Raw genomic sequence first — 12465 nt, 5'->3', positions numbered from 1 at the left:
AGGAAGGTTAACTGGAGGCGGAGAAGCCATTTCACAGGAATCAACTTGCTTTACAAGCCTCTCAGGAAGCCAGCGAGCAGATTGTTTTTCTTTAATATATATACAGACCGAACCCCGACCCCAAATAAGAACAGGGTCGGGACCCTGCCACTGGTTAGTAAGGGGATCTTTCCACAGTACTTTGGCATAATTGTGCTGGGATTTGGGGTGCCAAAACCTATCAGCCGCTGATTTGCCAGTATCATCCAATTGAAGAAAATTTAATATGAAAAGAGCATGGCTGACCAGGTTCCGAGGGGATCCTTTGACCGGGTAGAATGCCCCTCTTAGAAGTTTGGTAATAGTGTTTTTTAAGGTTTGATGGGCCCGTTCCACAATACCTTGCCCTTGAGGATTATAAGGAATGCCCGTGATATGAGAGATACCAAGGGTGGCACAGAAGGAGCAAAAAGCTGTGCCAGCGTAACCAGGGCCATTATCAGTTTTAATAGACTCAGGCTTGTCCATAACAGTGAGGCAAGAGAGGACATGAGCAATCACATGGCAGCAGGCCTCACCGCTCTGCAATGTGGCAGAGAGAAAGCCGCTGTGAGTATCGATGGAGACATGCATATATTTTAAATGACCAAAATCAGAAACATGAGTCACATCTATTTGCCATAGGGAGTTAGGAATTAAGCCACGGGGGTTCACTCCTAAATGGGGGGTGGGGAGAAGGGTCACACATGAGGGACATTGCTTAACAATCTGTCGAGCTTGTTCACGAGTGATTTTGAACAAAAGTCTAAGAGTGGTAGAATTAAGATGATGAAGGGAGTGGGCATGAGTGGCCCTATCCACAGGGGACAGATAAAAAACCGAAATAGGCATATGGGTGGCGTGGTCAGCGAGGTCATTACCCTCCGACAAGGGACCAGGGAGACCTGAATGTGCCCGCAGATGGCCAAGAAAAAAAGGGGCAGCCCTAGCACGGATGGCGGACTGTACTGAGAGAAATAGCTGAATTGCAGAGGAGTTAGGTTTTAAATGGGAGGCTGTTTCTAATAAGGGGACAGAGTGGGCCACATATGCACTATCTGTATAAATGTTCAAAGGAGTGGAAGGAAAAGTTCGGAGGACTACAGAAACAGCAAACAATTCCGCTAAGTGGGCAGAGCGATAGGGTGTGGACAGAGGGGTAGCCACGCCATTGCATGAATATGCAGCGGTCCCAGATGAGGAGCCATCAGTAAAAACTGTAAGGGCCCCTACTAAAGGCTCTGTAGAAGTTAATTTAGGGAAAACAAAGGGGTGTGTGCGAATAAAGTGTAACATTTTATGAGCAGGATAATGATTATCTATATTTCCGGGAAATGAGGAAAGCGCTATAGGCCAAAGGTCAGAGGTACGAAAAAGACAATCAACCACCGCCTTTGCATAAGGTAGAATGATAGAGTGAGGCTCCTGACCAAAGATCTTGACACTGGTATCTCAGGCTTGAATAATGAGTTCTGCTACTAAATTATAATAAGGAACAACAACTTTGGACGAGGAGGAAGGAAGATGAACCCAGAGAAGGGGAGAGGCCACCTGCCAAAAGACTCCCGTGGGTGTGTGTGAAGTGGCACAGACAATAAAAAGGAATGGAAGGGAATAATCCAGGGCTGACACAAATTGGCCTTGAATGGCTTGTGTGATTAAGTCTAAAGCCTTTTTTCCTTCAGGAGTTAACTGTCTAGGTGATCAGGGGTCTGGGTCCCCCCTTAAAATATCAAACAGAGGTTTCAAATCACCTGTAGTAAGATGGAGATAGGGGCGGATCCAATTAACATCCCCTAACAACTTTTGGAAATCATTAAGAGTTCTTAAATGACTAGTTCTCAATTTCAGGTTAGAAGGCCTAACTAGGGAACCACGGAGCTCAAAACCGAGGTATGTATAAGGGTCCGTGACTTGGATTTTCTCGGGGGAGACCTGCAGACCCCATTCAGCAAGGTTTTGCGAGAGAAAATCAAAGCAATGAGAGAGGGATTGTGACTCGGGGCTAGCGATTAATATATCGTCCATATAGTGGAGGATATAAAGGGAGGGCCAACGATCACGAGCGGGCTGAATAGCCGCAGCCACAAACTTTTGGCAGAGTGTAGGGCTATTAGCCATTCCTTGGGGGAGCACTTTCCACTGAAAGCGTTTCACTGGGCTCTGAAAATTCACAGAAGGCAAACTAAAAGCAAAACGAGCACGGTCAGCAGGGTGCAAAGGAATAGAGAAAAAGGCATCCTTAAGGTCAACAATGATTTTAAAAAATGAGCTGGGGATTGCCACAGGGGAGGGCAGACCAGGTTGAAGGGAGCCTTTGATGATCATGGTTCGGTTAACAGCGCGAAGGTCCTGTAAGAGCCTCCATTTTCCCGATTTCTTTTTGATAACGAAAATAGGGGTATTCCAAGGGGAATCGCTATATTCAATCCGGCCAGCGAGGAATTGCTCCCGCACTAGCTCCTCGGCAGCCTCAAGCTTCTCCCTTGGAAGTGGCCACTGATCAACCCACACGGGCACGTCATCCTTCCATAGGATACGGTCTGCGTGGGGTGCAGGAATATCAGCGGCCATCAGAATAAATTTCCCAGACCTAATCTTTCAGGGCGAGGAGAGGCCTCAATGGGAGAACGAATGCCCTGTGAGTTTTTTCCAAGACCTTGGCCAGGTAGGAAACCCTGCCTCAGCATCTGGGAGGTAACAAGATCACTCGGACTGCACATAACCAATCCCATCTGTGAGAGAATATCCCGGCCCCAGAGGTTAAAGGGAAGGCCAGGAATAACATAAGGTTTCACAAGACCAGTGTTATTCTCAGCATCCGACCAGGTCAAAAATTTGGCACTCTGCTCAGGATCTACTGCCTGGCCTATGCCTTTAAGGTTAGTAAGGGCAGAAACTAAAGGCCAGGAAGCAGGCCAGGACTCCTTCCTAAGAACAGTGGCATCAGCGCCAGTATCCACAATCCCTTCAAACTGTTTGCCCTCAATCTTTAGGAGAAGCAGGGGCTTTTGGGGGAGAACAAGCTGAACCCAAAAGGCATCGGAGGAGCCGAAACCACGCGGGCCACGAAGGGAAGGCCTCTGGGAAGAACCCACGGAATTATCAAGAGGAAGCAAAAGAAGCTGCACCAGGCGTGTGCCCGCCGGAATGGTTTTTGGAACAGCAGAGGCGGTAGAAACTATCACCTTGATCTCACCAGTATAGTCATTATCAATTACTCCTGGATGTACAAAAAGGTCAGAGATCGTAGAGGAGGCTCTCCCAAGGAGAAGGGCAAAGAGCCCCAGAGGGCAGGGACCGAATACCCCAGTACCAAGGACCTGAGGTCCCTGGTCTGCACTTAATACTGTGGTGGAGGAGGAACGGAGGTCCAGTCCGGCGCTGCCAGGGGTTGCTCGGGAGAGATCAGAGATTAAGACACGGCCAGCCGAGCGGCCCCGGGGCCAGCCTGTGAGGGGATGAGAGGGGCCTGGGGCTGGCCCCGGAGGAAGTTTCCCTGCGGCGACAGGGGGAGGCCCTCAGCGGAAGTTTTTAGAGCGGCACTGAGAGGCCCAGTGACGACCCTTCTTACATCGGGGACAGAGGCCAGGGTGACCAACACGGCCTTGCTTGGCGTTTGGGCAATTTCTAGCAAAATGACCAGGAGTGCCGCAATTAAAACATTTAGGAGAGGCGTTGGGGGGGGCAGCAGCAACAGCCCCGGCAAAGGCATCCTGTAACGCGGCACCTATAGCGGCGCCAATTTGGCGACTGGAGCCAATATCCTGACAGAGACGGATATAATCAGAAAGAGACCCCTGACGTTTTTGCGGGCGAATGGCGGCCTGACAGGCAGAATTGGCATTTTCAAAAGCAAGCTGCTTGACAAAATCACTGTCGCCCTCAGATGGCCCCAACAGTCTTTCCGCGGCCTCAGTTAGACGACTAACAAAATCAGCGTAAGGCTCCTCAGGCTTCTGGCGGATGGAGGCGATAGAGGTCGTGGCAGGTCCTTTAGGAGGTAACAGCCGCCATGCCTTTTGTGCAGCAGCCTGAATTTGAGCAAAAATTCCGGAAGCAAACTTAGATTGGGCCTCATTAGTATCAAAAGGAGGAAGGCCAACAAGCATTTCATAAGTCCATTCCGCACTTTCCCCTCCGGCCTCACGATTACGGCGGGCCGCTTCCTTACAAAATTCTTTAAATTCAGATTTCCAAAGCACAAAATTTCCTCCACTCAGGGTGGCGCGGGCAAGGTGAAGCCAATCATGAGAAGTGAGCCATAAATGATCAAGGGCATCAAGGATGGAGAGGGTGAATGGGGCAACAGGGCCATACTGAGAGACTGCCTCTTTTAGTGTTTTTAGCGTCTTATACCCGAGGCGTCTATATTGCCGGGGGGCAGCCTCCTCTCCCTCCTCGTCAGTGTCACTTGACGCAGTTTTATCCTCAATAACGGGAAAAGGAAAAGGGGGGGAGGAGGAGAAAAGACTCCTTTTCTTAGGGAGTAAAGACCCTGCATCTTTAGGGGAAGGGAGGGGGGCCAAAACAGGGGATTCGGATTTGGGTTTGGAGGTTACTGTAGGGGCAGTGAGAGCAACAGCCGGGCCAGGGATGCAATCAGCGAGTTCCAAATCAAGGAGCCATAGTTCCTTAAGTAGCTGTGCTTTCTCTTTCTTAAACATCAACGTCTGTCGGAGGGACTGAATCTCAGAGGGGAGCGAGGTCAAGGGAGTATCAACAGGCGGAAAAGGGGGAAGAGTATGATAAGGAGGGGGAGCAGAAGGGGGCAGAGAAGCAGGAAGATGAGGGGTTGGGAGTGCAGAAGCAGGAGCAGCGGGCGCGGAAACAGAGTGCTGTATAGTAGCAAAACATGCAGGAGCGGCACTGAAATTATAAGGGTCATTATAAGAAGCAGCCTCCTGCTCAAGGTCAGCTGCATCAGTAGGATCTAAGGTATCATTTGACCTCTTGACCAAAGCCTCTTGTAAAACAGGATAAATGCGCTCAACTCTCCTACTTTGGGAGGAGAAATCATCTAAGGGCATGTCGATGGACACAGAATCACAATCCTTCCTAGACTCATCCTCTGTTGAGGGTGGGGCTGGTAATGGACAAGGAGGCTCCGGGGGGCCTCCGTCTTTCTCACTGACAATCTTACAAACCTCAGTCTCAAAAGGACGTATTTTCAAAATATCATAAATACAATTCCAGTAATTGAACGCAGTAACAGGGACCTTCTCGAGCCCGGAAGTTCTAAAATAATCATTAAGACAATCTCCCACCCGTTTCCATCTTTTCTCATCTATTGTTCCTTCCTGGGGGAACCAAGGACAGACGTCCTTTAAGAAAACAAAAAATTGTATAAGATCCTTTTTCTTAACCTTTACTCCCCATGTCTTTAATGAGGCCTTAAGCCCTTCTACAAATTTTTCATGACTACTAGCATCCTGCCTCATTTTGAGAGCGTCCCCTTACCTCAGGTCTCTATTCCGCAGGTCAGGCAAGTCCGCGGCGACCAATTCTCATGTATCGTGACTGCAGTCGTTTTTTCCACAGAAGCACACACCAAAAACCTTTACTCCTTTTAAGGGGGTCTCGGGCCCCACGTTGGGCGCCAAATGTCCCAACCCGCGGGACATCAACGGAGGTCTGGACCTATAAAAGAAGGAGGGGAGCAGGGGACACAGGAAATGGAGACAAGGCAGGCTTTCTGATCAAGTCTCATTTATTGAAGGCAAGCTCAGGGTAGTTATACACACAGTAAGAGGAAGTGGGGGAGTTCCACCAATGGTATAGGGGCGGGGTATTCCAGGAAGAGGTACAGCTTTGACCGCAATTTGTTCCTTTCACAAGGGTGCCTTGGCAGCTGCAACACTAGTAATTTTCCAGAGGTCATACTGGGCCTGTGGTCCCTTACAATTAGAAACATCTAGAAACTTAAGAGTTGAGACTTGTCTTTACAAACCTTCTAAAGAAAAAAAGGAGAGAAAAGGAAAGGAAAAAGGAAGGGAAGGGAGGGAAATGAAAGGGAAGAAAGACAAAAGAAATGTTCAGTGTAACTCTTTCTTCCTGTTGGAGGAGGAGGAGCCAATCGGGTCTTGAGCGCGAAGACTGCCTGTTTTCAATCCGGTCGGACAACACGGTATATAAAGGCAAAATTTTTTTTCCTAAGACCCCATTCTTTCGTTTAAGAAGCTTGAGGTAGTTCTTCGTAATGTCAGGACGTGGGAAAGGAGGTAAGGGGCTTGGTAAAGGGGGTGCCAAGCGGCACAGGAAGGTGCTCCGGGATAACATCCAGGGCATCACCAAGCCCGCCATCCGTCGTCTGGCTCGGCGCGGCGGCGTCAAGCGTATCTCGGGGCTCATCTACGAGGAGACCCGCGGCGTGCTGAAGGTGTTCCTGGAGAACGTGATCCGGGACGCCGTCACCTACACCGAGCACGCCAAGAGGAAGACGGTCACTGCCATGGACGTGGTCTACGCGCTCAAGCGCCAGGGCCGGACCCTCTACGGCTTCGGCGGTTAAGTTCAGCTGCGATTTGCCAGCCTGCCAAGGAAAACCAAAGGCCCTTTTCAGGGCCAACCATGGTGTCTTTAAAAAGCTGAACACTAAGTTAACTGGTAGCCATATTTAGCGGGTGAGTTAATTGTCAATTCTCTACTCGTGTTGCCATGACAATAGAAATTTGCTGTGAAGGGCAAATTAGTTTAATTTACAATGCTATGCTGCAATATACTAACAATTGTAGTTTTCAGTTAGATTGTCGTTTTAAGGGGTTTTTCAGAGAGAGTTTATAGCTTACGTGCGCTTACTGAACTACAAGATAGTGAATTTTCTCATCACATTGAGGGAACTGTCAATTCTGCATTCTGATTTGATAGCTCTTGGGTTACCAAAAGAGGTATGCAAATAAGGAGATAGTACTCCTTTTTTGCTATTGGCTGTTAACACAAAGGCGCCAGCGGACCAGGAAAGTGCTTGCTGCACCCAATATGTGATACTTTTTCACAGCTTATGAAAGGTAGATGGAGGATAAGTAATAAACTCAGAGTCGTTTTCAGAAGGAGATGGCGAGAGATTACTAACAAGTCCCTAAGAGGCAAAGATGGGGAGGGAGGGCATTGGAGATATGGTGGACTGCTTGGGCAAAGATAAAGGAGGTGGAATATGGAATGTAGTAGAATTTTGTAGATGAGGAACAGGTAGCAGTCTCGTTAGCTGGAATAAAGAGATAAAGGAGAGTAATAGGATACAATATTGGAAGGGTGCCGTGGAGTCAGATTAGAGAGGGCCTTAAATTCCAGACCGATGATTTTCTTTTTTGTTCTAGAAGCAATAAGAAGCCAATGAAGATTTTTGGAAAGGGGAATTACATGGGTCAGATATTTTAGGCACATCAATTTGGTGGCTGTATGGGGGAGAGATTGGAGAAAATAATCAAATATGTAGAAAACATTTGCTGTATTCTCGATCTTCCTTATCACTATATCATTGTTTTCCCTTTAATTGCTAATTTGTTCCTGTAGAGCTATGGAAGCAATCATATTTTTGTAACTCTTCCCAGGTGTTAGGATCTTTTAGCCTCCAAGGAAGGCCCTGTGTTAGCATAGAGTGATTGGTTGGTTGGACCAAAATGACATCACTATGTTGGAGTCAAGTTACAGTGTGTCGAACTGTGGCTGATCAGACCAGTTCGAGCTCGGAAGGCTCTACCACAGGTCAGGCACAAATAGTCCATGTGAGCATTCGGGATGGATTCTCTGTGCACATCTCGCGTTTCTATCGAGCCTACTTCAATTCTGCTTTGCTCATAGAGCACAGCACATCCTCCGATGAAGGCACGCCGTGCTGGGCGGTCCTGTGTCAGTGTCTCCCTTGTCATACAATAAATCCCAAAGTCCTTAAGAGAAACCTTGAGAGTGTCCTTGTATCTCCTTCTGACCACCATGTGAGAGTTTGCCCTGTGTGAGTTCTCCGTGAAATAGTCTTTTAGGCAAGCATATGGTTGGCGTTCGAACGACCTGGTTAGCTCTTTGTAGTTGCACACTCTGCAGTTGAGTTTGAATACTTGGGAGTTTAGTCTAGTGAGAGACGTCAGTGTCAGGATGGCCGAGTGGTCTAAGGCGCCAGACTCAAGGTTGATCCTTACTTCGCAGAGCGTTCTGGTCTCCGTATGGAGGCGTGGGTTCAAATCCCACTTCTGACACATCCTTTTTTTTTTTTTTTTCTAAATGAAGCCCTGCTGGAATCTGGTCTCTGTGAATATGTTAAAGCCAGTCCCAGTAATCTCTCATAGAGTGGAGAACCGTACCTCAGACAAGAAATACCTTATTTTTATGTACATCTCTAGAGTTACTAGGGTTACTAATAAAACTCTTAATTCTATCAAGGTGGTTATATACAGGATATTCCCCTCCTTTCTTTAATCCTGGGGCCACATAAATAATAGCTACCATTTATATAGCTCTTTAAAGTTTGTTATCTTATTTGATCCTCATGACAACCCTGTGAGGTAGATGCTATTATTGTCCCCATTTTACAGATTAGAAAACTGAGGCAGACAAAGGTTAAGTGACTTGACCAGGATCACACACTTAGTAAGTATCTCCAGCAGCATTTGAACTCAAGCCTTCCTGTCTCTAGGCCCAGCATTCTGTCCCCTTCTCCGGCTAGCTACCCCGTGATTAGAACAAGCCACCTTAAAAGAACAACTAAAATCAGGTAGTCCCTACAGGTTTATGTGGAGAAGGGAGAAACATGCACAAGTCAGCTCCATTTCCTTAGGGTCTTTGGCCTGGTTATGAGGATACAGATACCCAGGGTCTTTCTTTGCACCAGCTGGTAGTTGTCCTACCACTTAAGCCCCACAGTGGCTCTGAGATGCCTAAAGCCAAGGTTGGGACAATTAATACTGAGTCAACAAGTATTTATTGAGTGCATACTATGTGCCAGGTGCTATGCTAAGTGCTGGAGATACAAAGAAAGGGAAAAAGTCCTGCCCTCAAGGAGCTCAAAGTCGAATGGGGGAGACAATAAGAATATATGGGGCAGTTGAAGGAGGGGAATAATGTGTAAGAAATAATGTAGAAGGATGCCATGTTATGTATGATGGGCTTTGAACACCAAACAGGGGATTTTATATTTGATACTGAAGGTGATAGAGAGCCACTGGAGTATATTGGGATGGGGGGAGGGAAGTAGGGAGGGGATTGACATGGCTAGATCTGTCCTTTAGAAAGATTAATCTGATAGCTGAGTGAAGAATAAATTGGAGTGATGAGAAACTTGAGTTTGGGAGACCAACCAAAAGGCCATAGCAGTAGGCATGGAGCAGAAGTGGTGTCACAGTGGATGGAGTGCTGGGCCTAGATAGTCAGGAAGACCTCAGTTTGAATCTGGCCTCAGACAGACACTGACTAGCTGTGTCACTCTGGGCAGGTCTCTTAACCCTGCGTGTTTCAGCTTCCTCATTGATAAAATGAGCTGGAAAAGAAAATGGCAAACTACTCCCCTATCTTTGTCATGAAAACCCCAAATGGGGTCACAAAGGGTTGGACATTTCTGAACAACAACAATGAGAACATGACAAGGACCTGTACCAGAGTGGTGGCAGTGTCAGAGGAGAAAGAGGGACCTATAGCAGAGGTGTTACAAATGTAACATTAACAGGACCTGGCAACAGATTGGATATGTAATGAGAGGGGATGAGGCGTGAGCTAGGAAGATGGTGGTGCCTTCAACAATAATATGAAAATAGCAAGTGGGGGAGAATTTGTGGGGAAAGATGAGTTCAGTTTTGGACTTGTTGGATTTAAGATGTCTACCAGACATGCAGTTCAAGATGTCTATTGGGCAATGAGAGATGCAAGTCTGGAGGAGTGAGAGGAAAGGTGATGGAGGCATCTAGTGTGGATAGTCTTTTCAAGGAGTTTATCCATAAAAAGGAGATCAGGTGAGGGGTTTTTGAGGATGGAGGAGACGCTGGCATGTTTGTAGACAATATGAAAACAATCAGTAGATAGAAACGGTTGAAGGTCAGAGAGTAGGGATGATAAATGGTACAATCTGTTGGAGAATGTGAGATAGAATGGGATCAGGTGTGTAGGTAAACAGGTTTGCCTTAGCAAGGCAATGAGCTACTTCATGTGAGACAGGGGTGAAGGAAAAGATGGTTGGGGAAAGTATTTGAGTGATGTAAGAGGAGGAGGAGGAGGAGGAGGAGGGAAGAAGAGGGACATCTTAGCAAATGGCCTGAATTCTTTCAGTGAAATATGAAACAAAGTTCTCAGCTGAGAGGATTGGGGCAGAGGGAGTCTGGAAAGTTTGAGAAGGAATGAAAAATTTGGGAAATCTGTTATGGTGAGTGGGTATTTTGTCAATTATGGAAGTAAAAATAATTGTCTTGCCACAATGATGGCTAAGTGTGGTGAAATATGAAATGACTGAGGAAACAAAGGTTCAAGCTTCTGAGCATAGCTATTTATTAAGCAATGCATGCCAATTACATAATAAATTGGAACCAGATCCCCTCAGCTTTGGCACTGGACCCCAAATATAGGAGGAGATAGATTTTTATACATTAAAACAATAAAATAACACCAATTAATTAAAAGAAAACAATTAACCAGGAAACAAAATTAGGTACCCTGATTTCTAATTGGAGGAAAGATTAGGGACTTTCCAAGTTGGGAGGGGGAGAGCAAACGGGTGCAATTGTCTGAAATCAGAAAAAGAGGTGTCCCACTGGCCCCAAGTGGTCATATTCAATCAAAGGAACATGGAAACAATATTTGATTGATCAGTACAGGGCCAGCTTTCAGATAAGACATATCGGTTGCTTGAGATGTGTAACTGTGAGAAACTCCTTGCATCAATCTTTGGGTCTAACCAGGTTTCTGGTCAGCATAACCCATGTCCTTAATTAAGCAACAGGTAGAGGTGATCCAGCTTCCCAGCCACGAAGGTCTAGGTTCAAACAATGCAATTAAGTTTTCTCACAATTCCCATAATTGAATAAAGTTTTCCCACAAGACAGAAATTAGATTAGATTCATAATAGAATAGAAAGGGAACTGAGCTAGCTCCAGAATTGAATCACAAGATGGAGTCAGTGTGGTTCACTCAAATCCCACTACTATATGCTTTAATTCCCTCAGTTACACCTTTTGATTCATATGGGAGGGGCTAGCCCATTTCCTCTATGGATTACCTACCTACATGCCAAATCTATAAGGTTTTTCATATATTCATAATCAGAATTATGTATTCAGGTTACAGATGAAACTATTTAGAGGGCTCACAATGGACTCATTTTGAGAAGGGAGATTTACATGTCACCAAGGTAACCAAGAAAACTCAGCAAACATAAACACCATGAAACAAAAGGCCAAAGCAATATAATGATGATCATCAATTTTAAATAACATCGAGTCTCCTTGTATCCTAGTTAACCACTCCCAATGTCCATTTAATCATCATATTTTGACTTGATGCCCTCACTAGTTGAGATTGATGTAAATGAATAGGCCACCTTGAGGACATGTTACTTCAAAATAAAAGATTTAATTAAATAGCAAATTAAAATAAATGAAAAGAAGATTCTTGCCTTCCTCAACCCTCTTCATAGAGGAGTACATCCCCCTCTCAGATTCGCACACTACTGGTGGGAGACAGGACATATGCACAGGGAACAGGCAAAGCCAGGGCACCTCATGCTCCTAGGCGTGGATCCCTAACATCATTGCAAACTCTTTGAGCCAACTGACCAAAAAAAGCCACACACACACAACCACAAACACAAGCAAAGCTCTTGGCATAAAGTTAATTCTGCCTTTACCCTAGATTTGTCAAGGGTCTGTGTTTTGTTGATGTGGAAACATCCTTCACAGTCAGATCCCACCCAATCTCTTAAGTTTTGTTGCCATTTTTTCAGTCACGTCCAACTCTTCATGACCCCATTTAGGATTTTCTTGGAAGAGATCCTGGAGTGGTTTGCCATTTCCTTCTCCAGTTTGTTTTACAGATGAGGAAATTGAGTGAGTTGCAAATGGGGTTAAGTTACTTGCCCAGGGTCACACAGCTAGTAAGTCTCTGAAGCTGGATTTGAACTCAGGAAGATTAGTGTTCCTGACCCTAGGTCTGGTACTCTAGAGCCTCAGAATGGTTTAGTGACTTATGTGTGGTCACACAGAAAATACAAGTCAGAAGCAAGATTTAGAACCCAAATCTTCCTTCCTGATAGCAAACTTGATGATCTGTCCACTAGACTCCAATGGGTTTGTTTGGTTTTTTCCCCCTACATAGGGTTCCATTAAGAAATATCTCTTTGAACAGAGCCAGCCTTCAAGTAGGTGAATAAGGCAGTTGTCTGTGAGATATGATTTAAGTGATGATGAGCCTAGATCATCCTTAAGTTCACTTTTTTTTTTTAACCAATCAACATGCATTTATCAAACAGTTAGT

General features: G+C 45.9%; 1 protein-coding gene and 1 non-coding gene across 2 annotated transcripts; both read left to right on the top strand.

The window, feature by feature from the left end:
• Positions 1–6193: 6193 nt before the first annotated feature.
• On the top strand, positions 6194–6553 carry LOC114043017 (histone H4). The gene has a single exon (XM_027861832.1). The coding sequence runs from the start codon at positions 6218–6220 to the stop codon at positions 6527–6529; it is 312 nt and encodes a 103-aa protein (XP_027717633.1). The 5' UTR covers positions 6194–6217; the 3' UTR covers positions 6530–6553.
• A 1550-nt stretch (positions 6554–8103) lies between these two features.
• On the top strand, positions 8104–8210 carry TRNAL-CAA. Its single transcript has 2 exons — positions 8104–8141; positions 8165–8210. It is a non-coding gene; the product is annotated as a tRNA-Leu (tRNA).
• Positions 8211–12465: the final 4255 nt, after the last annotated feature.

Source organism: Vombatus ursinus, unplaced genomic scaffold (assembly GCF_900497805.2).
Source record: "Vombatus ursinus unplaced genomic scaffold, bare-nosed wombat genome assembly UNPS02014768.1, whole genome shotgun sequence".
Taxonomy (NCBI): domain Eukaryota; kingdom Metazoa; phylum Chordata; class Mammalia; order Diprotodontia; family Vombatidae; genus Vombatus; species Vombatus ursinus.
The sequence above is the reverse complement of the archived record's forward strand: the minus strand, read 5'-3'. Positions and strand labels throughout refer to the sequence as shown.